Raw genomic sequence first — 27390 nt, 5'->3', positions numbered from 1 at the left:
AATGGCTCATGATCTTTTCAAGGAAACGATCTTAACATTTTTCTTATGTGACTAGTGGAAAACAAATCTGAATGGATGTATGGAGCTTCAAACCACTGTACTCCCAAGTAAGTCCAGTGCCTTACCACTGCACCACCTAATTCAGTAAACATTTTAAGATAAGCTACCACTCCAACAGTAACTCAAGCAAGGAAAGTTCTTGCAGAATGTGCTTTACAAGTAAAGGAGACCACTCACCAAATAGTAGAAATGCTGTGTCACTGACAGGCCTTTTGACAACTTGACAATTATAACGATGTGAAATAATTCGACCTCCACTGTATTGTCCTTTATTCAAAATGTTCCTGCACATAATATAGGAAAATACAGCAGAAGTGGAACTGTTTACTTGTTTTGTGTATCAAGAATACACCTGTGGAATCACACAATGAACTGAATAAAAATGATGTATTAAAATTATTCACACAAAATTATACAGAACATTTTTATTGGTCAAGAACAATTTCACAACTTCTTAATCTCTCATCATCTTTTCTTTCTGCCTAGCCAATTTCTTCTTTGACACTTTCTTCTTTGTGGGCTCTTCCTCAGTTGCTTTCGCAACAACTTCCTCCTTTTCAGTAAGAACCACCTCAATGTGGCAGGGAGAGCTCATGTATGCTGTAAAGTAAAGAAAATTCTTTTAGATGTGCATTCTGCACAAAATGAAGAAAATCTTATTACTTTCTAGTAAATTACTACATCATGTAAAAATGATATTGCACTAAACATGTAACAGTCACAAGTGACCAGTCCAAGGCTGCTTTCAAAATGAATTATTTTTCTTCCTAGAAGCTTAACACAAATTCATGCTTTCCAGTGGGTGAGAAAGTAACACGAAGTACGTTAGTCAACATTAATCCAACCTTGGCAAGAGAAGGTGTTCCTGCTGGGGAGTGACAGTTAAAACTAAGGTCTTGTAAACAGCCAAAAGTCAAACTTATTTTTTTATTTGGCAGTTTTCCTCTACAAATGAAGAGCATCATCAGAATATACAGTTGAAAGTTGGCTGATAGCATTAACAACAGCATTTCGAAGTTTGGGGGTATGTGGTCAGCAGTATGTCAGGTTATGAAAGCAGAGTTGCTACTTCTCAATCAAGTAGCTCCTCAGTTTGCCCCACAAGGGTCAAGCGCACCCAAGAGTAACTGCCTCTTACACCATCACTAATTACTAACAATCAAAACCACTTATTGTAAATAATACACACATGTAGAACTACACTGTAAGAAGCTGCAGTAACATCAAAATCCAGTTTACGAACACACAACTGTGTTTGAACAAAATGTTTCAAAACAATTTCAAAGATACTCCAAGGGTCTAAAGAATCTTAACTGTCCCCATCAGAATGAACCTCAAAACAGAGCTGCTAGACAACAGACCACACTGCATGTAAACAACCTGTGCAAAATGAGTTGCAGAATTTTCCTGATTTCAGAAAGCAGTTTAAACATTGATATTTTGTTGAAAACCAATAACCTTAAAGAATAAAAACTTACGATTTATTCTTCCATGGGCACGGTAGGTTCTTCTCCTCAGGCATGGCGCACGGTTGACTTGAATATGTTCTATGACCAGGCGATCAACATCCAAGCCCTTGTAATCTGCATTTGACTCTGCATTTTTCAATAACTGAAGCAAGAACTCTGCAGATTTCTTAGGCCAGCGGCCCTGAGTTGTACCCCACTGCTTTGCCTGAGAATTTAAAAACCCATTAGTTCATTACACACAGCAAATCAAAACATGGCAAGGACAAAGATTTCAACATAAAAATTTTGTATAATATAATTTAGGTCTCAACCTTTCACGAGATCACCCTTATTGTCACTTCAACCGAAACAGGTCTGCTGAATTATTTTACTTGGATAAAGTGGAATATCCGATACTACTTGTTGGCTTTTATCAGTGAAATAGGAAACATGTGACAAAAGTTGGAAACAAATTGGCAACTACAGAGTGATGTCCGTAGCGATTTGTTTCAAGGAGACTAAGCTATCGGTCTGCCACCACACTCATGTTTCTTGCATTCGCATTGCCTACACCAATTCTTGAGCAAACAGTGACAATACACCAATGATGATGTTGCAGGAGCAATTGACATTACATCACTGGTCAAAGCCAACCAATAGTACAGAATATTCCTCTTTGGCCTTTTCATGAAGGCAGACTATGTATTACAAAAAGCCATTCTGGAACGATCCTGTTAACAACATAGGAACAGTCTACCAAAGCTCATAGGTAAAAAAGATTTAGACCTGTACATAATCAAAAACCACAATGACACTTCACATCAATTTTTACAAGCTTTAATCAAAAGTCAACAATTTTAGTCTTAGAACACTTTAATTCACTTTTTTTCCTCACACTAAAGCTGTGTTTGAAAAATGTTTTGCGATAATATTTGCAACTACTGCTAGACTGTTTATATTTTCACCTTGTAGACTTACTCGTGGCTTACTCAAGACTGATCAATGGAAACAACATTTCTGGCTTGCTAGGGCTAAATATCACTAGTGTTTGGTTATATTATAACCTACTCCATCTAGCAGAGCACAACTGTCTTGCCTCAGTGTTTTAAGTCCAAGTACATGTTGTCCTGTCAAGATAACTGATATTTAGTCGTAATGTTAACACACTACCAGACAGGTGAGATCAATGTGATGCGCAACTTACAAAAATTGCAAGTTAAAACAGAACTTCCTCAAGATACTCACTGTCATGCTCAAAAGCAGTAGCAGTGATGTAGACAAACTGATGTCTTCACCAACACAGTACAGACAGATTTTATCTGACAGAACTGAATTCATATAGAAGAAAGCAATCTTTACTGAGTGTGACTAACAGGGAGACAGTAACAGAATCCTTGCCACATTAACTGGTACCAAATGTGTAAACTAGACGACAGGTACTTATGATTTTATACATGAATGTGCTGCAAGTACTTTCATACACAGTGATGGGGTGCAATGGTGCTGTGGTGTCACTGTGGCAGTGTTTGTAGATCTTGTATTTGATGGCATCCTCTGGTGGTGGATATTGCTGTGCTCAGTTTAACGTCTGGTATTTGGTTCATCTGAGTTATCACTGGTAATGTGTGTGAATGGGTAGTCAGTGCTGTAACATTGATTTGGAAGTGTGTGCTTTGTTTTCAGTGAGTTATGGTTTTTTTATTTTGTTTATGTGTCTGGCATTTTTATTGGATCTAATTGGTCGTGTGTGTGTGTGTGTGTGTGTGTGTGTGTGTGTGTGTGTGTGTAGCTGAATTTTATTTGGGCAATATTTGTTTTGACTGATGCGGTGTTTTGGATTGTTATATATTTAGCTTGTTCCCGCCCTAAACCTCCTATTTCTCTCAGTATTCCGAACAGCTTCATTTTATTGAGAAGCACTTGTGTTCAATTTATGTTCGCTTTTGTTGGCATGCATATGTCATGAAATAGTTGCCATTTCGTATACATTGGAAGTATGTGTTTGTCATACCGATGATATCACAGGTCAAAGCAGACTAGTGGAATAGGGAGCTTTCTTAATGCCCAGTGATGCACATACTTTAATGTTACTCATATAACTGAACTGTCTTCACAACACTTCCACCAATGCTTCACAAACGGCAGGAACTAGTTGAGATTTAACCAAAGAAATGAAATAAATATGTAAGATTTTGAAGGAAATTGTTACTGCCAAAAACCAAAGACTAAAAGCAACACTGCTTCACAGGAAGTATGCCATGTGTATCAAATACAATAGGGATTTAAATCTGTTGGTGACTTCTTAGAAAAGTTACGAAAACCAGTATTCTTTCCTCATTCAACTTTGACACCACATCATTCCTGCCACATTTTTTTGTCCAACATGACAACTAAACCTTTATCTTCATCTGCTTATATTGTCACTACGATTCATTCTCTTCACTGGCCACACCTTAGTGTACAGTACAAACACACAACATGAAATTTGTGCTGACAGCTTCAGTGCTGTGGACCAGGCCTATTCACCGATCTGCTCATACAAGCTGGCAGCATGCTCATGCATTGAGCAACCAGCTGGTTCACAATGTGTAACATAAGAAAGGGAGGGAAGGTAGGGCAGATCCACACAAGAAACTTGCCAACAGGTCTATTCTACAGCAACTGTTGTTCTATGGATATGTATTGGTTCAAAGTGGCTAGTGCATTCCATGGTAAATTTATTTTTTAAGATTGTTACATAAATGATAAATGGCATTGTGGAAATTTTGGTTGAAAATTTTTGTCCACAAGGCATATTTTATTAAGAAACTGCATGTCACATGGAATACCTGTAAGTTTTGACAGTAGCTAGGTGTCATGCACTGGGAGCCACTGACTTCTTGTACATTGAGCTGTGTCTGACCTTCACTTTGAAGTTCTTAACATGGTCACTACTCTTTATGTATTTCAAAAGAGTTGATCTACACTTTCAAAACTGGGCCAAGAGTATCTACATCATCATACATATTTCATAAGTCACCATATGGTACATGGCAGAGGCACCCTACCCTGTTCCACTATTAGTCAATTCCTGCCGTTTCACTCACAAATAGTGAGGAAGAACAACTGTCTATATGCTTCCATGAGCCTTAATTTCTCCTCTGATCTTCTGGGTCCTTATGCAAAATGTATGTTAGTGACAACTGTTTTGCAGTCTGCTTCAAATACCAATTTCTTAAATTTTCTCAATATTCCTTGAAAAGAACATTGCCTTCTCTCCAGGGAATCCCATTTGAGTTCCCAAAGCACCTCCACAATATTTGGGTGCTGTTTGAATCTATTAGAATCAAATCTAGTAACCTGTCTCTGAATTGCTTCACTGTCTTCCTTTAACCCAACCCGATACCAACTCCAAACATTCGCGACACTCAAAACCAGGTTGACTAGTGTTCTCTATGCAGTCTCCTCTGCAGATGAACCACACTTTTCCAAAATTCTCCCAATAAACCAAAGCTAACAATTTGCCTTCACTACAACAATCCTCACATGCCTTTTCCATTTCTTATTACTTTCCAGTACTATGCTCAGATATTTAAACTACATGACTCAAGCAGGGCACTACTGATACTGTGTTCAAGAATACTATGGATTTGTTTTTCTTACTCATCCGCACTGACTAACGTTTTTCTGCATTTAGAGCTTTGCTGCCATTCACCAAACAAACCAGAAATTTTTTCTAACTAGTCTTGTATCCCACTACAATCACTTAATGACACCTTTCCATACAACATAGCATGATCAAAGAACAGCAGATTGCTGGCCCATCCAGTCCGCCAGATCATTTGCTTGTATAGAAAAAAGACACATACTTCCCTGGAGGGACTCCTGACAATACCCTTGTCTCTGATGAACACTCGCCAAGTGAGGACAAAATACTCTATTCTGATACTCTGGAAATCTGAACTATGCTCGAGTGTTAGGCTAAGGCAAAGCTTACCTGTGGCTGTTCCTCTGAAGACACCATACAATTTGCACTCCCCTGCACTATAAATTAACTGACAGTTATTTTACCAAGAGCACTCACAGCCCTAGCAGCAAATAGGTAGTGTCAACAGAGACACTAAGAAAACTAAATGCTGCCTGAGATTGCTGTCTCCTAGTGTAAATAGTAATGTTAAGACTGCTTGGCTTCAAGTTGCATTTTAGTGTGACAATGTTTTCTCATTTAATTATCTTTCTGTAAGAATGGAAGAAACTGCAACCCAAGGAAAGAATTTATGACCAATTGGTCTGATTTTTGTTGCAATACTGTGGCTCTATTGGTGGAAACTAAGTAATCCCTTATTCTGGAACAACTTTGTATTAACACTTTCCAAACAACTGCACTTTTATATTTGCTTTAGATGACATTTCTTATACACATCCTAGTTATAGACCATAAATATTATTGAAATCAGCTTGACATTGCCAGAACAGTGTTAGTCATTGTCTAGTGAATGATATAATCATTAGCAAGAAACCTAAAATCAATTCAATTATAAAGCACTATGTTGGTTACTGCACAACACTAACAGGCTCTGCTGGGAAGAAATACCACTCGCACAAAATCACTGGAATGAACGCACACACCCCCATTATAGCAAGGTCTTATTTTCCAAACTACATCCACATATTAAACAGAACTAGTTTTGACAGGCATCACTACTACAAAATGTGACTAACTGACTCGTCTCAATGTTTTCATCAAACTTACCTGAGCACAACGACCAACTCCACCATTGAATCTGCGAAATGGAACACATTCTTTCTTCTCAACAACATTCTTCAAATATTTGACAGCTCTCCTCAGTGGCATTCGCCTCAGTGCCATTGCAGTCTCCCTTGTATTCTAGTATGCAACAAATGAACACTGTTATACCAATTTTGTATCCATAAAACCATTTATATATGAAAAATTTGCAGTTATGTCATTTTTCACACTGAGGAGTACTTAATATGTAGGTTTTAATTTTTTACAATTGAATTACATACGAAGTGAAACTAGTCTGCCACTAATAAGAAAGCACTTTCCTTCCAGTCTTTGCTATCAACTGGAGATAAAAGCTGTTTTGCATTTTTAAAGAGTATTGCAAACACTGACTGCTATTAAAACTAATACTGAAATTTCCACCAATGTTCCTTTTACCTAGAAAATTACAATCAAACTTGTCACAAACACGCATTCAACAGTGAAGTGTAATCAAGTTCACAATACATTTTGCCTCAAGCTGTAATGTCATCAACAGCACTTTAATGGAGGTTACTAGACGTTTACAGAACAGCCCAAAGTCTATTCACACAACTGCATCCGGCCGGAAAGAACATTGTAGTAATAGTTTACACTAAAACTGTACCCTACACATTAACAATCAGTTACAGATGTCTAGGGATGTATGTAGTCTCTACGGACTTTTTTAAATCCTTTAACTGCATAGAAAGAACGATAAGTTTTAAGTTTGTGTCTGCAGTCGGACAAGTGGAACACTTTAACCTAACTGGAGTACTTAAAACCTAACCTAAAAAATACTGAGTATGTGGTTCTCTTCACAAATTTCGGTTGCGCGCTCTTCGACTTAACGGCCCTTTATACCCTTAAGCCTTGTTCCTCGTTTTCGCCGAGTGCTGCAATGCTCAATTCGAAATGCAAAACAACGCGCATGAACACAAGTATCACCTGGCATAGACATGACCTATCTGCAAGTTCAATTTGTAGCAACCAACCTTAAAATGGACACGAAGGTTAGAGCCTCGTGCTTTACACGACTTTGTAGCATTGTCAGGTTCGTGTGAATACCGCCCCATCTCAAACTCTGGAATGAAAACAAATTTAGGTTTAGAAGATGGTATGCAAGCAACTTGAAACAGATACAAGAGCATTTTTCTTTTTATTTAAAAAGTCTCACACACATTCAAAACATACAGTGCAGGAATTAATTTACGGTGCAGTGAATTCAAATGAAATATATTTCAACGATGGATATAGATTACTTCTATACTCACATGCCTATACTCCACGACGGAGCTCTGAAAACGGAAAGGAAGTTCGTGTTATGTTAACAGTGATGCCAACATGAGCCAAACAGGCGATACGTCGCAAGCGATATCGCAGCAATCGGTAGCTCGCCTCGTCCGCACTACACACCAACAATTTGTCCAACAATTTCAAGCAAGACGTAGAGCCATGGATTGGTGAAGCTCTGCAATGGAAATCGAGCTGCTGTGTTTATTAGCGATCGTAGTTATTCTGTGTGAATCTACTAGTATCCCTAAAAGGAAAACCAGGACAAAAAATGGATTATGAAGAGAAAAAGGTTCTCTCATACAAATTTGCCAACTGAATTACGATTTCACCAGGAAAACTTGCAAAATTACAACGTTTGATGTATTGTACATGAAACATGCCAAATTTTAGAGTAAAAACATTTTATGGGAAATACAAAAGTTTACATTCTCTTGTACAAATTTCTGAGGTACAGTTACACAAATCTTTAATACAGTTTTGAGTGCAAAAAAATAAAATACGGAATTACCTTGTTCAAACTCACCAATATTTATTATAGTTTTGAGTAAACTAAATATAATAAGTACCTTTTTTAAACTATGCAACTTCCTCCATCAATTCTTTGAGAGAATAATAGCACTTTTCCACCAAAAGATTAAAGTACCAAGCTCAATATTAAATATATTACTGCCTTTTACTTTACCTTTCACTTTATTGTAAATTTTTAAATCTATATACACTGGTCTTAGTGCATAAAGTTGTAAACAAACTGTTGGAAGTTTAAAATTATCAATGTCTCGTATGCTATAGTTGTCATGGAAACCATAAGTGTCAAGTGTATAACATATATATATAGTGAGAGTTAAATTATTTAACAAAGGTCGACACAATTCCTGTTGTTTGGCGCTAGACATACTTTCTTTTGTAACACCAGGAGCGCTGAGGAATTTGTTGAATTACCACACAACATTGTGCTATAAAGAATAATCGACTCAGACTAGCAGTGATAGACGGCCTTTCTGGTGTCTATGTTTGTGGCACCTGACAAAATACACATTGCAAATGCTAAACTATTTAGATTTTTGCTAAGTAGTCAAAGTGTACCACCCAGTTTAAATTGTCATCCAGATTTACGCCTAAAAACATTGCATGGTTTGTTTCTGTGATATCCTGATCACTCTAAGATATTTTTATTTCACTCTACTTTGATGACATCGTTGCAGAATTCATCATTCTGGTGTTAGTTACGTTTACTTTCTGTCCATTTTGATGGAACCAAGATTGACAATATCAAAGTTGTGGAAATCCTTGGGAAATTGTTCTCTTTTTTTTTTAGTAGGAGGAGTAATTGCTTCCAGTCTGTGAAGTATGAGTCGAGTCATTATAAAGATGTACCCCTGATTACTTTTATCTGTAATTTGTGCAGACATAAGGAGTAGTTTACTGCATCAAATACTTTTGCCAGATCACAAAATATTCCTGTGGCCTTTCTACATTCACTTAATGAAGAGCATATTCACACTTCTTTTTCCTTGTTGAAATCCAGACTTTTTATAAAGTTTATGTTATTTGTTGTACGAAATTTTTGAATTTGTTTTACTGCAGTCTTTTCAAATACTTAATCATCATCAACAGAAGATAAGAAAATGAGAGATAGGGAGGTAATTTGGCATGACATCTGTCGTTCCATTTTTGATAATGGTTTCATTTTGTCATTTGTCAGTTTTTTGGAAAACATTTCTGCTCAAAAGATTAGTTATATTATAATTGACAGTCATAGCAAAATAATATCATATACAACCTTGATTACAAATGTGACTACTGGGTGTTGTGTGATGTCCTTAGGTTAGTTAGCTTTAAGTAGCTCTAAGTTCTAGGGGACTGATGACCATAAATGTTAAGTCCCATAGTGCTCACAGCCATTTGAACCATTTGAACAAATGTGACTATTTCATCGCAGCCAGCTGAAGTTTTGTTTTTCAAAGACAATATTTTATTTTCCACATCTCTTTGCGTGATTTGCTCAAACTTTTTTTAAAATGTGTGTTCATGTTGTGTGTCCAAGCTTATAAAACTTGCCTTGACTTGGTAGGCTGCCACATCTAAAAAGAATTCATCGAAACAATTGGTCAACTGAACAGAGCTTTCTACAATATAATTTTCAAAAATAATTTTGGGGATAATTGACTTTTGTCCCTCGTTCTGAGTGAATAACTAACCAAACTGCTTTTGTCTTGTTACTGTGTTGAAGGTTAAATGTATTATTTGCTATTTTCTTTAGCAGTCAGTACAACTTCCCTGAATATAGCTTTATAGCATTAAATATATATAACAAAATCAAGATTTCTCTTTGATTTTACCCCACTGGGGGGTTTTCTCTTTCTGGCAATAGAGATTTTTATTACCATTTGTTTTCTTTTGAGAGTTTTTGGAAGGAAAAGATTCAATGGACACATTTGAGAAAGAGTTTAAGAAATTGTCATAGTTTCTGGTGCCTGAACTATACTGGTCTACAGGCCAGCTTACAATACATTGTTTACTGTGGAAACTATATGTACCAGGAGGATGTAGTTTATCTGGTTTTGGGAGCTCATAAACAGTGCTGACCGATCTGAAGTATCTTGGTCCAAGCAGTATTTCTTTGTATTTACAAACTAATAGCAAACAATAAAGTCATCAATGCTGGTCACTGCTTTCCCTAGTACCTTCAGAAAAGTTTAACGTGGAACTAGATTCCTGAATTAAACCGCGAAATTTTGTGAATTTGCTCTAAGATGACGTCTGCTTCGATCAAGATTTTTTTCTTACTGTCCTTTTAAAGTTTTTCTAAGAGATATAAGAATTCAGGAGAGAACACGTTTGTTGCAGCATACCTGGCAATTCTATAAAGTGATATATTAACTGTATACAGATGTCTTAACTCTACAAACTAACTCTATAACACGCTGCCCTCATTTAATAAAATAAAATTGAAAGTTTCTCTTACTTTACGACTTATTGAAGAATACAGAAGAATGCAGAGTTTCCTCGAGATTTGTTTCTCGTTACATAAGCTACTAGCTACCACTAAATTATTAATACTACTTAAAACCTTTATACAACATTCTCTTAACCAGTAGTAGTTACATTTTAGTGTTATTACGAACACAGCTGTGCTACACCATCAAAGATATGAATACTTAGTCTAAGAAAGCGAAAGAAATGGCAGAAAAAAGAGAAAAAAATTATCACTAATAGCTTTATCTTGACACATCATGGTTAGCTTCCCGCATGTATAATCATCAACTTCTTCTTTAAAATCTTCAACACATCTTTGTGCATGACAGGATTGTCCTGCTATTTTGTCTTATTCATAGAGCTCTGAAATTATTTTCGCGAGTGATTCTCTTTTGGAATATAAATGTTGGGGCAAAAAATCTCCCAAAGACGTTCCTGGGCAGCTCCTGAATAAAACATAGCCAGGAGAGCCTTTTCAAACTCGTTGTATGTGATACATTTATTGGAAACACCAGTTGCCGCAAGGTCCATTCGTCCTGGACATATGTATCAATAAACTGAAGTTTCTGTCTTTCATCCCAAGATCTAGGCAGGACAATTTTAGAGGCCTTTATGAAGACAATGGGGTATGCGGATTTATTTTCAGGCAAATATACTAGAAACTGGCGATACTTCAGTAAGATTTCTTCTAAGAGTATCACCATTAAGGTAGGTGCTGCCTCCACTGATTCATTGATATATTCTGAGCGGGAACTAATCAGTTCTGCTTCGTTTCAGTAAGTTTGGTGATAAGTATCACTAGACTCATAGATTTCAAGAGAGGCAGCTGTTGTTGGTGTGCTGCTGTGCTGCAGTGCCTCATTTGCCGTAATGTCTCAGTGCAAGTTAGTGACTCAAGTCCACACGTGATCACTTAGGAGTGTTTTGATTCAGTAATTGATTTTTATCTGTGAACTTATTTTGAATGGTATCATCCACAGGACCCAATTCGAGTGTTGCTTCAATAGTAAGTCACCCTCCATTCGGTATTTAAATTTTCGTTAACCTGTTTGTCCTTTTCTTCCAACCATTTGGTAAACTCGTTGGAAAGCCTTTGGCCTTCAAATTAGATTAGATTAATTATTCATTCCATAGACCCATAAAAGAGGAATCCTCCTGGGTGTGGAACATGTCAGATAAGCACATTACAAAAATGTAATTAGAAAAACTTGAGTTTCATTAATTTTAATGATCCTCAGTCAATAAACAGTAATATTATGTACATTAATTAAATTTAAACCTCTAATATTTACAGGTTTAATACTTACATCTGCTTTCATTAAATCCGTCATTCAGTCATTTGCTTGTTTCTTGGGTATTACAACCAAGTATTGTCAAAAATTAAAGTAAATTATTCATTTCACTGATCCTCAGTTAAAAACAGTCAGATTATGTACAAGATTTAAAATAAAGCTTGCACTATTTACAGACTTAAGACTGACATCTGCTTTCCATACGTCCATCATTCACACAGTAGGTAGTTACTTGGCTGTTACAACCAAGTATTGTCAAAAATTAAAATATAATAAATTTTCATCAGAATGGTCTACTGCACTTGTTGACAAACTCATGGACAGAATAGAAGGAGTTGGCCATCAAAAAGTCTTTTAAATTATGTTTAAATTGTGCCTTGTCTGAAACTAAACTCTTAATGGTTGCTGGTAACTTACGGAAAATATGCGTTCCTGATTACTGGACTCTTATCTGGGCAAGACTAAGTGATTTTAAATCTTCATATATATTGTTCTTATTCCTAGTACTGATATTGTGTATTAAGCAGTTAGTTGGAAAAAGAGATGTATCATTTACAACAAACATCATTAATGAATAAATATACTGAGAGGCTGTAGTTAATATGCGCAGTTCTTTGAATAGGTTTCGACATGATGTTCTTGGATTTACACTACTCATTACTCTTATTATACGCATCTGCACTCTAAAAATTTTTTCTCTCTTTGTGAAGTTACCCCAAAATATGATACCATATAACATTGTTGTTGTTGTGGTCTTCAGTCCTGAGACGGGTTTGATGCAGCTCTCCATGCTACTCTATCCTGTGCAAGCTGTTCCATCTCCCAGTACCTACTGCAGCCTACATCCTTCTGAATCTGCTTAGTGTATTCATCTCTTGGTCTCCCTCTACGATTTTTACCCTCCATGCTGCCCTCCAATACTAAATTGGTGATCCCTTGATGCCTCAGAACATGTCCTACCAACCGATCCCTTCTTCTTGTCAAGTTGTGCCACAAACTCCCCTTCTCCCCAATCCTATTCAGTACCTCCTCATTAGTTATGTGATCTACCCATCTAATCTTCAGCATTCTTCTGTAGCACCACATTTCGAAAGCTTCTATTCTCTTCTTGTCCAAACTATTTATCGTCCATGTTTCACTTCCATACATGGCCACACTCCATACAAATACTTTCAGAAACGACTTCCTGACACTTAAATCTATACTCGATGTTAACAAATTTCTCTTCTTCAGAAACGCTTTCCTTGCCATTGCCAGTCTACATTTCATATCCTCTCTACTTCGACCATCATCAGTTATTTTGCTCCCCAGATGGAAAAACTCCTTTACTACTTTAAGTGTCTCATTTCCTAATCTAATTCCCTCAGCATCACCCAATTTAATTCGACTGCATTCCATTATCCTCGTTTTGCTTTTGTTGATGTTATCTTATATCCTCCTTTCAAGAAACTGCCATTCCGTTCAACTGCTCTTCCAAGTCCTTTGCTGTCTCTGACAGAATCTCCATGGATTTTAATACTTACTCCTAATTTTTCTTTTGTTTCCTTTACTCCTTGTTCAATATACAGATTGAATAACATCAGGGAGAGGCTACAACCCTGCCTCACTCCCTCCGAACCACTGCTTCCCTTTCATGCCCCTCAACTCTTATAACTGCCTTTTGGTTTCTATACAAATTGTAAATAGCCTTTCGCTGCCTATATTTTACCCCTGCCACCTTCAGAATTTGAAAGAGAGTATTCCAGTCAACATTGTCAAAAGCTTTCTCTAAGTCTACAAATGCTAGAAATGTAGGTTTGCCTTTCCTTAATCTAGCTTCTAAGATAAGTCGTAGGGTCAGTATTGCCTCACGTGTTCCAATATTTCTACGGAATCCAAACTGATCTTCCCCGAGGTTGGCTTCTACAAGTTTTTCCATTCGTCTGTAAGGAATCCGCGTTAGTATTTTGCAGCTGTGACTTATTAAACTGATAGTTTGGTAATTTTCGCATCTCAACGCCTGCTTTCTTTGGGATTGGAATTATTATATTCTTCTTGAAGTCTGAGGGTATTTCGCCTGTCTCATACATTTTGTTCACCAGATGGTAGAGTTTTGTCAGGACTGGCTCTCCCAAGGCCATCAGTAGTTCTAACGAAATGTTGTCTACTCCCGGGGCCTTGTTTCGACTTAAATTTTTCAGTACTCTATCATAGCTCCCATTTCATCTTCATCCACATCTTCTTCCATTTCTATAACATTGCCCTCAAGTACATCCCCTTGTATGAACCCTCTATATACTCCTTCCACCTTTCTGCTTTCCCTTCTTTGCTTAGAACTGGGTTTCCATCTGAGCTCTTGATATTCATACAAGTGGTTCTCTTTTCTCCAAAGGTCTCTTTAATTTTCCTGTAGGCGGTATCTATCTTACCCCTAGTGAGATAAGCCTCTTCATCCTTACATTTGTCCTCTATCCATCACTGCTTAGCCATTTTGCACTTCCTGTTGATCTCGTTTTTGAGACGTTTGTATTCCTTTTTGCCTGCTTCATTTACTGCATTTTTATATTTTCTCCTTTCATCAATTAAATTCAATATTTCTTCTGTCACCCAAGGATTTCTACTAGCCCTCGTCTTTTTACCTACTTGATCCTGTACTGCCTTCACCACTTCATCCCTCAGAGCTACCCATTCTTCTTCTAATGTATTTCTTTCCCCCATTCTTGTCAATTGTTCCCTTATGCTCTCCCTGAAACTCTGTACAACCTCTGGTTTAGTCAGTTTATCCAGGTCCCATCTCCTTAAATTCCCACCTGTTCGCAGTTTCTTCAGTTTTAATCTACAGTTCATAACCAATAGATTGTGGTCAGAGTCCACATCTACCCCTGGAAGTGTCTTACAATTTAAAACCTGGTTCCAAAATCTCTGATTTACCATTATATAATCTATTTGCAACCTGTCAGTATCTCCAGGGTTCTTCCATGTATACAACCTTCTTTTATGATTCTTGAACCAAGTTGTGCTCTGTGCAGAATTCCACCAGGCGGCTTCCTCTTTCATTTCTTACCCCCAATCCATATTCACTTACTATGCTTCCTTCTCTTCCTTTTCCTACCATCGAATTCCAGTCACCCATGACTATTAAATTTTCGTCTCCCTTCACTATCTGAATAATTTCTTTACTCTCATCATACATTTCTTCAATTTCTTTGTCATCTGCAGAGCTAGTTGCCATATAGACTTGTACTACTGTAGTAGGCGTGGGCTTCGTGTCTATCTTGGCCACAACAATGCGTTCGCTGTGCTGTTTGTAATAGGTTACCGGCATTCCGATTTTCCTATCCATTATTTAACCTAGTCCTGCTTTACCCCTATTTGATTTTGTATTTATAACCCTGTATTCACCTGACCAAAAGTCTTGTTCCTCCTGCAACCGAACTTCACTCATTCCCACTATATCCAACTTTAACCTATCCATTTCCCTTTTTTAATTTTCTAACCTACGATTAAGGGATCTGACATTCCACGCTCCGATCCGTAGAACGCCAGTTTTATTTCTCCTGATAACGGCGTCCTCCTGAGTAGTCCCTGCCCAGAGATCCGAATGGGGGACTATTTTACCTCTGGAATATTTTACCCAAGAGGACGCCATCGTCATTTAATCATACAGTAAAGCTGCATGCCCTCTGGAAAATTACGGCCGTAGTTTCCCCTTGTTTTCAGCCGTTCACAGTACCAGCACAGCAAGGCCATTTTGGTTAGTGTTACAAGACCAGATCAGTCAATCATCCAGACTGTTGCCCCTGCAACTACTGAAAAGGCTGCTGCCCCTCTTCAGGAACCATACGTTTGTCTGGCCTCTCAACAGGTACCCCTCCATTGTGGTTACACCTACGGTGCGGCTATCTGTATCACTGAGGCACACAAGCCTCCCCACCAACAGCAAGGTTCATGGGGGGAGGACCATATCACATAATGGAGTGAAAATAAGCTAAATATGCCAGTTTTTTTATATTTATATCTCCTATGTCTGACATCATCCGCAATGCAAACACAGACTTGTTTAGACACTTTAGCAGTTCGTTAGTATGTTGCTCCAAGCTAACTTTATTATCAAGTTGTAGTTCCAAGAATTGTACACTCCCAACTTCTCCTATTTCCATGACATCATATTTTATACACACCAGAAGGAAATCTCTTGAGAGTTCTGAACTGCATTTGTGGGTCTTTTCAAAGTTTAATGACAGTGAATTAGCTATGAACCACTTATTAATGTGAGTAAAAATTTGATTAGCTGCCCTTTCTAAATTTATATTTGATTTACTATTTATTGCAATGTGATTCTTGAGTTTCTCCCGGCGTATTTGATAATCAAAATATCCACGGGTATGCTGCCAGTCGTTTGCTAAGTACTCTTGCCTTTCTAACGAGTTGTCGTTCCGAGAATGTTGTTCCAAATTTTGCTAAGGTTAAGCATCACATCGATTCTGCAGCAGCTAAGAGAATCAAGAAACGAGCCAGCCTCGCATTGGTACGTGAGAGAGTGCAATTCACCCGCCGGAGCCTTGAGTTTATCTCACAGGAATTACTCAAACTACATTTGCAACTGGCTAGTAAGTTCACTTCTTGTTCCTGGGATTGGATTGATGGTGTCACCTGGGTGTCAGCTGATTCCGCCCATAAGAAGGCTACGGGACGTCAAACAGCTAAGTTCTCACGTCTCCTTGACAAACCATCCCTGCAGGTTCCGTGCAAGACTGTCATCAATTTGAGTGGCATGGTGTTGAGTGATGATGCGGTCTCGGTTTTGCAGAAAGGTCTCAACTTCGCTCCCACCCCCAAGTTCACTCCGGTCGCAGAAATTGTTAGTGCTGTTGAACAGGTTGCAGCTCGACTTCCGCCAGAATCAGCCGAGGAAATACGTCGTGAAACTTGTCGTGCGTTGACGAAATCCAAGCCGATGAAGTCAAATATCAGCAGTAAAGAGAGGGCGGCCATTCGTGATCTGAGGGAGCGCTCTGAAATTGTTGTCTTACCGGCTGACAAAGGCAATGCTACAGTTGTTGTCTCCCATAAGGACTACACTGATAAGATGCAGAGCCTGCTAAATGGCGATTCCTACCGGAAGATCAGCGTTGACCCTACAAAGAAGGTGGAGAACAAGACGAGGGCGCTTCTCAAGGACGCAGACTTACCAGAGGGTGATGCTAAGAAATTGTTACCCCAAAGGTCCGGTACAGCCTAGACTATATGAACTCCCGAAGGTTCACAAAGAGGGGGTACCATTATGCCCCATTGTCAGCAACATCAGGGCACCTACATATTTGTTGGCCAAATACCTGACGGGAATATTAAGTCCTTATGTGGGTAAATGCCCTCATCACATCCGTAATTCCGTGGATTTTGTTAAACCCCTTGATAGCTTCAGGTTGGATGAGTCAGATATCATGGTGAGTTTTGACGTCATTTCCTTGTTTACGAGGGTACCCCTGCGAGAGTCACTAGAACTGATTAGTCAGAAGTTTGACGAGAAGACCACTGAACTTTTTAGGCATGTCTTGACTTCCACGTATTTTCTTTTTAATGGAGAATACTACGAACAAACGGAGGGAGTCGCCATGGGTAGCCCACTCTCACCGGTGGTAGCGAATTTGTACATGGAGAACTTCGAGGAGGAAGCCCTGTCGTCATCCGTATGGAAACCTACTTGCTTTTTCCGTTACGTGGACGACACGCTCGTCATCTGGCCACATGGTATGGATAAACTCCTCGACTTTCTTACACATCTAAACTCCATACACCCCAACATCAAATTCACTATGGAGACTGAAACGGAGGGTAAATTACCTTTCCTTGACGTCTTGGTCAAGAGAAGGGCTGACGGCACCCTAGGTCATGGGTTCTATCGGAAGACTACGCACACTGATCTGTATTTGCACGCAGACAGCTGCCATCACCCTTCACAGAGGAATGGGGTACTTAAAACTCTAGTACATAGGGCGCGCACAATCTCTGACGCAGAGACTCTACCCCAGGAATTGGAACATCTGAGAACTGTATTTCGAAAAAATGGGTACTCAGAGTGGCAGATTCAACGTGCTCTCCACCCAACCACTGCAGCACAACCTATTGAGATGGATGAAGTCACGAGGGAGGAGGTAGGCACTGCATTTATTCCATACACAGGCGCACTCTCGGGGAAAATCGCCCGCATTCTGAAGAAACACTGGGTCGGAACTGTGATTTGTCCTCCAAATAAAACTCGTGCACTGGTGGGGAGCGCCAAAGATGACCTCGGTTTGAGGAAGGCCGGCGTGTACCAGATTCCGTGTCAATGTGGTAAGTCGTATATTGGTCAGACGATGCGTACCGTCGAGGATCGATGCCGTGAACACCAGAGGCACACTCGACTGATGTATCCGAGCAAGTCGGCGGTCGCTGAACATTGTTTGTCGGAAAATCACGCCATGGAGTATGACCGCACGAGGATTCTGGTACAGACGTCGAGATACTGGGACAGCGTTGTTAGAGAGGCCATCGAAATTCGCACCAATGACGACCTCATAAACCGTGACTGTGGCTATAATCTTAGCAAGGCTTGGGAACCAGCGATCGGGTTAATCAAGAGTAAATCGAGCAAACGTATAGTTGTGACGACCACGGCGGACAGAGCCATCACACCGACGTCATCTCAGACGCCGTCGCAATCTGTTCCACCGCGCGACCGTGGCGCGGGGCGCGGACGGCGGAGGGAGCGCGCCGCGGGCGGAGGGTATTTAAATCGGCCGCCGCCGCGACCGAACCCAGTTCCCTCTCAGCAGCCATAGCGTAAGGATCTCCGTGCCGGCACGATCACAGGAGCTCAGTCCGTCAGTTCACCTGATGATGGCGACATGTATGATCGCCGAAATATTGTGCCCATTGGACACTGTAGACCGGCAGCATACCCATGGATATTTTGATTATTTATTGCAATGTTTGTATCATCTGCAAATAAGACAAACTTGCTATCTGGTAATGTAACACATGTCAGGTCATTAATATACACAAGAAACAGTAGTGGACCTAGTATGGAACCTTGGGGAACATCACATGTAATTTCTTCCTAGTCGGATGGTGTCTGATTGCCTGCTGCTGAAGTGTTACGTAATGACATCCTATGTTGTTTTTTTAGTAAGATATGACTGAAACCACTTTGCTGTACTACCAGTGACAGCATAATATTTTAATGTACTTAAAAAAGGCAGTGATTCACAAATTCAAACGCCTTTGACAGGTCACAGAATATGCCAGTTGCCTCTAATTTGATGTCCAGTGAATTAAGGACATTTTCGCTGTAAGTGTAAATAGCTTTCTCAATATCAGAACCCTTAAGAAACCCAAGCTGTGACTTTGACACACTGTTATTTTCACTAAGGTGCTTAAGTAGACGTTTGGTCATAACCTTTTCAAAGATTTTTGAAAAAGCTGGCAAAATTGAGATCGGTTGGTAATTTGACGGCATTTCTTTGTCCCCTTTCTTGTGGAGAGGTATAACTTCAGTGTATTTAAGCCAGTCCGGGAATGTTACTGTGACAAGTGTTTGATTACACAAATAACTTAAGATATGACTAAGCTCTCATGAACATTCTTTTATTAACTTTGTTGGTATGTTATCATAACCACTAGAATGCTTTGATTTCAAGGACTTTATGATGGATTCTATTTCTTTGGGTGAAGTAAGTGTGAATTCCATTTTACTGAGATTGCTTGTGTGCACTGGTCTCAGATATTCCATTGCATTATTCACTGAACCTGACAAACCCATGCTATCAGTTATAGAGACAAAATACTTGTTTAAATGGTTTGCAACACAACATGCGTTTGTTATCAGGGTTTCATTTATTTTCAGAGCTATTTGTTCCTCCTCATGTCTGGTCCTACCTGTCTCTGACTTAACTATATCCCATATTGTTATTATTTTATTGCTGGATGTATTTATCTTCTTCTCATAATGCAGGTGTTTAGATTTCTGGATAACCTTCTTGAATATTTTGCAGTAATTTTTGTAATGAGCTATAATGCTAGTACCAAAGGTGTCCCTATGTATCAGATAGAGTTTCCTTTTTGTCTTGCATGATATCTTTATCACTTGAGCATCTAAACACTCACATACCACTTCCTCAGGATAATCTTTGAGACAGTTGTTCTACTATGGTTTCTATTTTTCACTGTGCTGTCAGCAGTCTCTGTATATCGTTCATTAACTTCTTTATTGCTTATGGTATGCCTTCATAAGTTTACTTTAGTAGTGAAATCTTGGCAGACATGCTTGACAACCTGGTATCAGCCAGAGTGGTGTTAATTTGCACAGGAAACTGTTTGACCCACTCATCCATTCACGTGGCAGTTTGCTGGTAATGTTCAGCAATAGTGATATTAATTTGCACTGTGAACTGTTTGTCACATTCTTCTAGGGCATTGCCTATTTGTACAAAGATTTGCAATTTCGTTTCTTGGCCATGCTCATTCATCATTTTGGTCGTGCTATAGAATAATCAACATTATTTTAAACTAATTCATGCTTTCATGTGGAAGCAGCATTTTAAAACAGCAGAAAATCATCTACAGTCCATCTTACCCATACAGTGCCTAGAAGCTGACATCTTGGTCACAATTTTTCAAACAATACAACTAACAAAACTTAATATCCTTCAAAATAGAAATTATAATAATTTAATTTGAGTTATGAAGTGCCCAGTGAGATATTTAGAACCGGAAAAGATTGTTATCCACAAAATGCAAGCGGTAGACAAGAGTATCCCTTACCTTTAGTATTTCTTTTTTTCCATGTTTTATACCAGTTTCCTTTTACCGTACAATAAAATATATTTTTAAAATAAATTTATCTCATTTATTTAGTATAAGATTCTTTCTGTAGCTCTTCCTTCAAATAATGGGACTTACTGCTCCAGAGTAAATTTTCAGTCATGAACCAGAAAACAAAAATAATTTACAGACAAATTTTAGCGCTCCCAAGTTTTAGGCGCCATTTGAGGTTTTGCACTCCTGCCACAGAATGAGAGTTAAAAAGGCAAAGGTTTCTCAAAGCTATGATGAGAACTAAACAATTCACAAATAGTGCAACTTAGTACTATAGCTGCGACATGGAGGCAACCCACCTTGAGGATGAATAATTTTATCAAGACATGCATCGTAGGAAAGTACCCTGCATTTATACAACAGCTTACCTTATAGAAATTCACCCTCAAGTAGATTATTTGCAGATCTACATAGTATTGAGCCACTGAGTAGGCAAGCAGACATCATTTCTTGGAAGTGGAAACAGAGCAGACTCATGTACAGGGTGTTTCAAAAATGACCGGTATATTTGAAACGGCAATAAAAACTAAACGAGCAGCGATAGAAATACACCGTTTGTTGCAATATGCTTGGGACAACAGTACATTTTCAGGCGGACAAACTTTCGAAATTACAGTAGTTACAATTTTCAACAACAGATGGCGCTGCAAGTGATATGAAAGATATAGAAGACAACGCAGTCTATGGGTGCGCCATTCTGTACGTCGTCTTTCTGCTGTAAGCGTGTGCTGTTCACAACGTGCAAATGTGCTGTAGACAACATGGTTTATTCCTTAGAACAGAGGATTTTTCTGGTGTTGGAATTCCACTGCCTAGAACACAGTGTTGTTGGAACAAGACGAAGTTTTCAACGGAGGTTTAATGTAACCAAAGGACCGAAAAGCGATACAATAAAGGATCTGTTTGAAAAATTTCAATGGACCGGGAACGTGACGGATGAACGTGCTGGAAAGGTAGGGCGACCGCGTACGCCAACCACAGAGGTCAACGCGCAGCTAGTGCAGCAGGTGATCCAACAGCGGCCTCAGGTTTCTGTTCGCCGTGTTGCAGCTGCGGTCCAAATGACGCCAACGCCCACGTATCGTCTCATGCGCCAGAGTTTACACCTCTATCCATACAAAATTCAAACGCGGCAACCACCTATCGCTGCTACCATTGCTGCACGAGAGACATTCGCTAACGATATAGTGCACAGGATTGATGACGGCGATATGCATGTGGGCAGCATTTGGTTTACTGATGAAGCTTATTTTTACCTGGACGGCTTCGTCAATAAACACAACTGGCGCATATGGGGAACCGAAAAGCCCCATGTTGCAGTCCCATCGTCCCTGCATCCTCAAAAAGTACTGGTCTGGGCCGCCATTTCTTCCAAAGGAATCATTGGCCCATTTTTCAGATCCGAAACGATTACTGCATCACGCTATCTGGACATTCTTCGTGAATTTGTGGCGGTACAAACTGCCTTAGACGACACTGCGAACACCTCGTGGTTTATGCAAGATGGTGCCCGGCCACATCGCACGGCCGACGTCTTTAATTTCCTGAATGAATATTTCGATGATCGTGTGATTGCTTTGGGCTATCCGAAACATACAGGAGGCAGCGTGGATTGGCCTCCCTATTCGCCAGACATGAACCCCTGTGACTTCTTTCTGTGGGGACACTTGAAAGAGCAGGTGTACCGCCAGAATCCAGAAACAATTGAACAGCTGAAGCAGTACATCTCATCTGCATGTGAAGCCATTCCGCCAGACACGTTGTCAAAGGTTTCGGGTAATTTCATTCAGAGACTATGCCATATTATTGCTACGCATGGTGGATATGTGGAAAATATCCTACTATAGAGTTTCCCAGACTGCAGCGCCATCTGTTGTTGAAAATTGTAACTACTGTAATTTCGAAAGTTTGTCTGCCTGAAAATGTACTGTTGTCCCAAGCATATTGCAACATACGGTGTATTTCTATCGCTGCTCGTTTAGTTTTTATTGCCGTTTCAAATATACCGGTCATTTTTGAAACACCCTGTAGTTCTAGATGAAAATATTGCACACAGCTGAGAAATGGTCGGAAAAATTATCTCAGGGGGTGCAGGTGCTTAATTGAGAACTAACTAACGAAAGGACACTAATTACGTCCAATCATTCATGTCCAAACAATATGCTGCCAACCTCATTTCGTTTATCCTGGAATATGCAAAAATTAGAACATAAATGATTAGGAGATAAGTTGTTAGCTTGAATCATTGATGGAGCCAACACAATAGATAGATAGATGTAAATAACCTTTATCGCTCAACTATATTTACAACTAACAACTTACACCTGCTCAACCTGAGCTCCTAATGACAAAACTCCATATCACAGGAAGAAAACAAAAGAGCAGGGCTCTTTCATTTATTCTCAGTGGATTTGCATTCACCCTCTTTACAATATCTGGAAGTTTTGCTATGTTAAATGCGATCTCTGAACATTTAGCAAATACGTTTCTTATTACACACGATTGCCTTAATTGTTACGAGAGTATGAATTAGGGCAAGAAAGGATATAATAATATGAAACACTTTAAAATCTATCAACCAGTGCAAACTGTTTGCATAAGTACCAGCGGCGGATCTATGCGTTATTGACCATGTTTTCTGCAATTGTAATCATTTATTTTTTTTCTTATTTTTGCCTACACACGTACATCACGTCTAGCGATTTCTGTGGGAGTTGGATAATTCCTTCTGGGTGCATATTATTTTTATTTAGAGCGTTTGTTCTGAGCAATATCTCAAGGGGTTGGAAAGACACAGCATTTTTCAAGCCATGTTGGAAAACTGCTACATAAGCAAAGAGAGCTTCATCAGAGAGACAAGATAAGTCAAAACCTAGCTGACAAACAACGAACGAGACTGTGAATGACAATGAACGAACCGAAAATGAGTGTAGGCGAGTCCTGAGAGGAGCATTCAATAACTCTGAAAGTAACATGATCGGTCATCATATGAAAGTTGAAATGGAAGATACTGAGATAATTGATAACGGAATAGAAAGGCAATTACGTTAGCTTCATAGTGGAAAAACATCATGAGCAGATGAGATACTTTTAAAAGATTCTACAAAGATTATGCAAAAGCACTTGCTCGTCTTCCAGCAGCAGTTTGTCACAGATCGTTGGAGCAACAACGGGTACCTATCGACAGCAAACAGGAACAGGTCACTCCCATTTTAAGGAGGGGTCGTAGGACAGATGCACATAGACCTATATTGCTGACATCAATGTTTTGTAGAAATATTGAACACGTTTTACACTCAAGAATTATGACGTTTTTTGAGAATGAAAATATCCTCTACACTGAGACGACAATAGTCATGGGATTTTGAGATGTATATATACAGATGGCGGTAGTGTCATGTACACAAAGTATAAGTACAATGGGAGAGCTGTCGTTTGTACTTAGGTGATACATGTGAAAAGGTTTCCGACATGATAATGGCCGAGTCACGGGAGTTGACAGACATTCAACGTGAAAAGGTAACTGGAGCTAGACACATGGGGCATTCCATTTCGAAAATAGTTACAGGATTCAATATACTGACATCCATATCGTAAAGAGTGTACTAAGAATTCAAAATATCAGGCATTACCTCTCACCACAGAAGCACAGTGGCCATCAGTCTTCACTTATCGACCGAGAGCAGCGGAGTTTGCACAGAGTTGTCAGTGCTAACAGACAAGCATCGCTGCGTGAAATAACCGCAGAAATCAATGCGTGACGTACGACGAACGTATTCATTAGGACAGTGTGGCGAAATTTTGAGTTAATGGGATGTGGCAGCAGACAACCGACGCAAATGTCTTTTCTAACAGTACGAGAATGCCTGCAGCGCCTCCCCTAGGCTCATGACCATGTCGGTTAGATCCTAGAAGACCAGGAAACGGTGACCTGGTCAGGTGAATCCTTATTTAAGTTGATAAGAGCTGATGGTACGGTTCGAGTGTGGCACAGACTCCGCAAAGCCACACGCACAAGTTGTCAACAAGGCACAGTGCAAGCTAGTAGTGGCTTCATAATGGTGTGGACTGTGTTTACATGGAATGGACTGGCTCTTCTGATCCAATTGATCCGATCATTGTCTAGAAATGGTTATGTTTGGCTACTTACAGCATTCATGGACTTCGTTTTTGTGGATGACAATACACCATGTTATGTTATGTTATGTTAACCGTGGATCTAGAAACGACGGAGAGGCTCCGTCCCTGCCACAGCCACAGTGTTCTGGAACCCCATGACGACTACCGCATCCCACTTCCCCCGTCCACAGCCCCACACCAAACACAAGGTTATTGTGCGGTTCGGCCCCCTGGAAAATCTCACACCTGACGAGTGTAACCCCTATGTTTGCATGATAGAGTAATGGTGGTGTACGTGTACATGGAGAACGTGTTTGCGCAGCAATCGCCGACATAGTGTAGCTGAGGCGAAATAAGGGTAACCAGCCCTCATTTGATAAGGCAGATGGAAAACTGCCTAAAAACCATCCACAGACTGGCCGGCTCACTGGACCTCGACACAAATCTGCTGAGCAGATTCGTGCAAGGGACCGGCACTCTTTCCCACCTGGAAAGCAGTGCGTTAGACCACATGGCCAACTGGGCAGGCATACACCATGTTACTGGACCACAACTGTTCGCCATTGGTTTGAAGAACATTCTGTACAATTTAAGCGAATGATTTCGCGAGTCAGATTGCCCTAGATCAATTCCATCGAACATTTATGTCAGTTCGAGCACAAAATCCTCCACTGGCAGCACTTCAGCGATTATGGACAGCTATAGAGGCAATTGTAGTGTGTCTTTTGAAATATTAAGGACAATACATATGAAATTACTAAAAAAGAGACTATGAATAATATTAAATGCATAGGAACGTCAAATGTATTATGAAAATGTATCAAATCAATTTCAAGGAAATATTATATCGATTGCAATGTAAAAAAAAAAGACATTATATGTAATGGATGAAATCGTAGTGTGTAACATATAGACACAATCATTATGATCTTTGTTTTTATGTATAAACTAAGAAAAGACAATGAATTTTTCTTCTGCTGTTAGTATGCTGTCTGTAAAGTACGATCACTATTGTATTGGAGAGATTACGTATAGGGATAGCATTTGTTCTGTTTGTTCTCTTGCTTAGCGATTAATTAGAGAGTGCCCTGTGCATGGTGCAAATAAATATATATAAAAGTGAGTGTATTGTGTCATTTAAAAACCCACATAAGCACCTTTTCATAAAGTGTCAATTAAAAAAAGTTATTTAGCATTTTTCAGTCCCTGCGAAGTGAGCAGTGTTGGTAATAATTGGCCGCCATTATGTGGCATATTTAAAATTGCTATTTTATGCAAATTACTTCAAAAGCCAGCGTAGTAAAAATCATTCAAAGTCATTAAGTTATTTGAAGTGGGAAAGTTCAATAACGTTATTTTGCCATAAACTAAATATTTTCTGAGATGCAATTATTTCTAGGCCAGTGGAGTTGACTGGAATTCCATTACGCTAAGAGCATTTGAAACAATTTGTAGGGAGCCTGGCGCTCTAGTAAATCATAACCTGACATTTGTTTTGGTCACCTACAAATCAATTTTCTTATTATGGCCTCAATTGTTTTTTATGTAACAGTCAATACTAATAAATCAATATATCAAATAATAACTTACAGTAGAGGGACTTTATAGATGTCACCCAGTAACGTTGGGGCCAGATAAAGTTATTGGAATTATATATATACATGTGTGTGTGTGTGTGTATTAATTAATATTGTATGTATGCTAATACCAAACAAATTTCATTTCATATATAAACTTGATGAACGAGAGTACCAGAGAAGAACGTTCTAGACCCTGAGAAGATGGAGATACAAATTAGAAAAGTACAAAGGAAAGGACCACTAAGCATCAATTCTTGCTGCATAGGCTCGTATCATCAGAGAGCAGTATGGTAGATGGTACACGGTGAACAGTGAAGTAGATACCAGTCTGTATTTGTGAAAACAACTGTAAGTAAATGATGATTTTGTGATTTTGAAAGTAGTAACAATTCTTGTTTGAGAACTTAGTCTGCATTAGTAGTCTAGAACAAGTTTTGTAGTGAGTAAAGTGAATTTATTGTCATTATGGGTAAAGTTGGACGAGTTTTGGAAATAGAACAGGATAATGAGACAAATATTCCGAATAATAATCAATTATTGGGTGAAATGAATGGGGATACTGAGATACTAGATGTCAACAGTGATCGAAGGGGAGGTAATTTAGATACAATAGTTTCCAGTGAAATACCAGGAAGTAGCCAGCATACGGAAGTAATAGAACCGGTAGCTGCTACTAGCAGGGCAAATGTCAGTATCCAAATGAGAAGAGTAACAACGACACCGGTATGTTCATCGATACCTGATCCATTTGTGGAATTTCTCAGGAAATTAGAAGAAAGAGACAGATTAGGGGAACAAGAAAGAAAGGAAAGGGATAGATTACGGGAAGAACAAGCTAAAGAAAGAGATAAAGTCTTAATAGAAAGAATAAATATTCTGTTTGAAAAGGTTCAATTGGAAATAAACGAAATAAAGTAAGCCTATTCCGAACTGCAGAACATAGTCAGCAACATAGTACAAGATGTGCAAAACATGCAAATGGCACATACAGTTATGAAAGACGAAGTCTAAAAACTTATGAACCACATGGAAAATAT

General features: G+C 39.1%; 1 protein-coding gene across 1 annotated transcript; it reads right to left on the bottom strand.

Annotated features, from left to right (window-relative positions):
- Positions 1–470: 470 nt before the first annotated feature.
- Positions 471–7627, bottom strand: LOC126412790 (60S ribosomal protein L17). Its single transcript, XM_050082565.1, has 5 exons — positions 7527–7627; positions 7248–7336; positions 6241–6375; positions 1539–1734; positions 471–660 (listed from the first exon to the last, which is right to left on the bottom strand). The coding sequence occupies exons 2-5, from the start codon at positions 7326–7328 to the stop codon at positions 515–517; spliced, it is 558 nt and encodes a 185-aa protein (XP_049938522.1). The 5' UTR covers positions 7329–7336; positions 7527–7627; the 3' UTR covers positions 471–514.
- Between the last annotated feature and the right edge of the window lie 19763 nt (positions 7628–27390).

This window comes from Schistocerca serialis, chromosome 7 (genome assembly GCF_023864345.2).
Source record: "Schistocerca serialis cubense isolate TAMUIC-IGC-003099 chromosome 7, iqSchSeri2.2, whole genome shotgun sequence".
In the NCBI taxonomy this organism is placed as follows: Eukaryota; Metazoa; Arthropoda; class Insecta; order Orthoptera; family Acrididae; genus Schistocerca; species Schistocerca serialis.
The sequence above is the reverse complement of the archived record's forward strand: the minus strand, read 5'-3'. Positions and strand labels throughout refer to the sequence as shown.

Bases quoted from the DNA above. Each gene is read 5' to 3' on its own strand.
- LOC126412790 (XM_050082565.1), bottom strand. From the start codon at position 7,328: ATGGGGCGGTATTCACACGAACCTGACAATGCTACAAAGTCGTGTAAA. The intron at 6,376-7,247 runs GTTGGTTGCTAC...GTTGCATACTAG, and splicing joins ACCTTCGTGTCCATTTTAAG to AATACAAGGGAGACTGCAAT. The intron at 1,735-6,240 runs GTAAGTTTGATG...TTAAATTCTCAG, and splicing joins GAGTTGGTCGTTGTGCTCAG to GCAAAGCAGTGGGGTACAAC.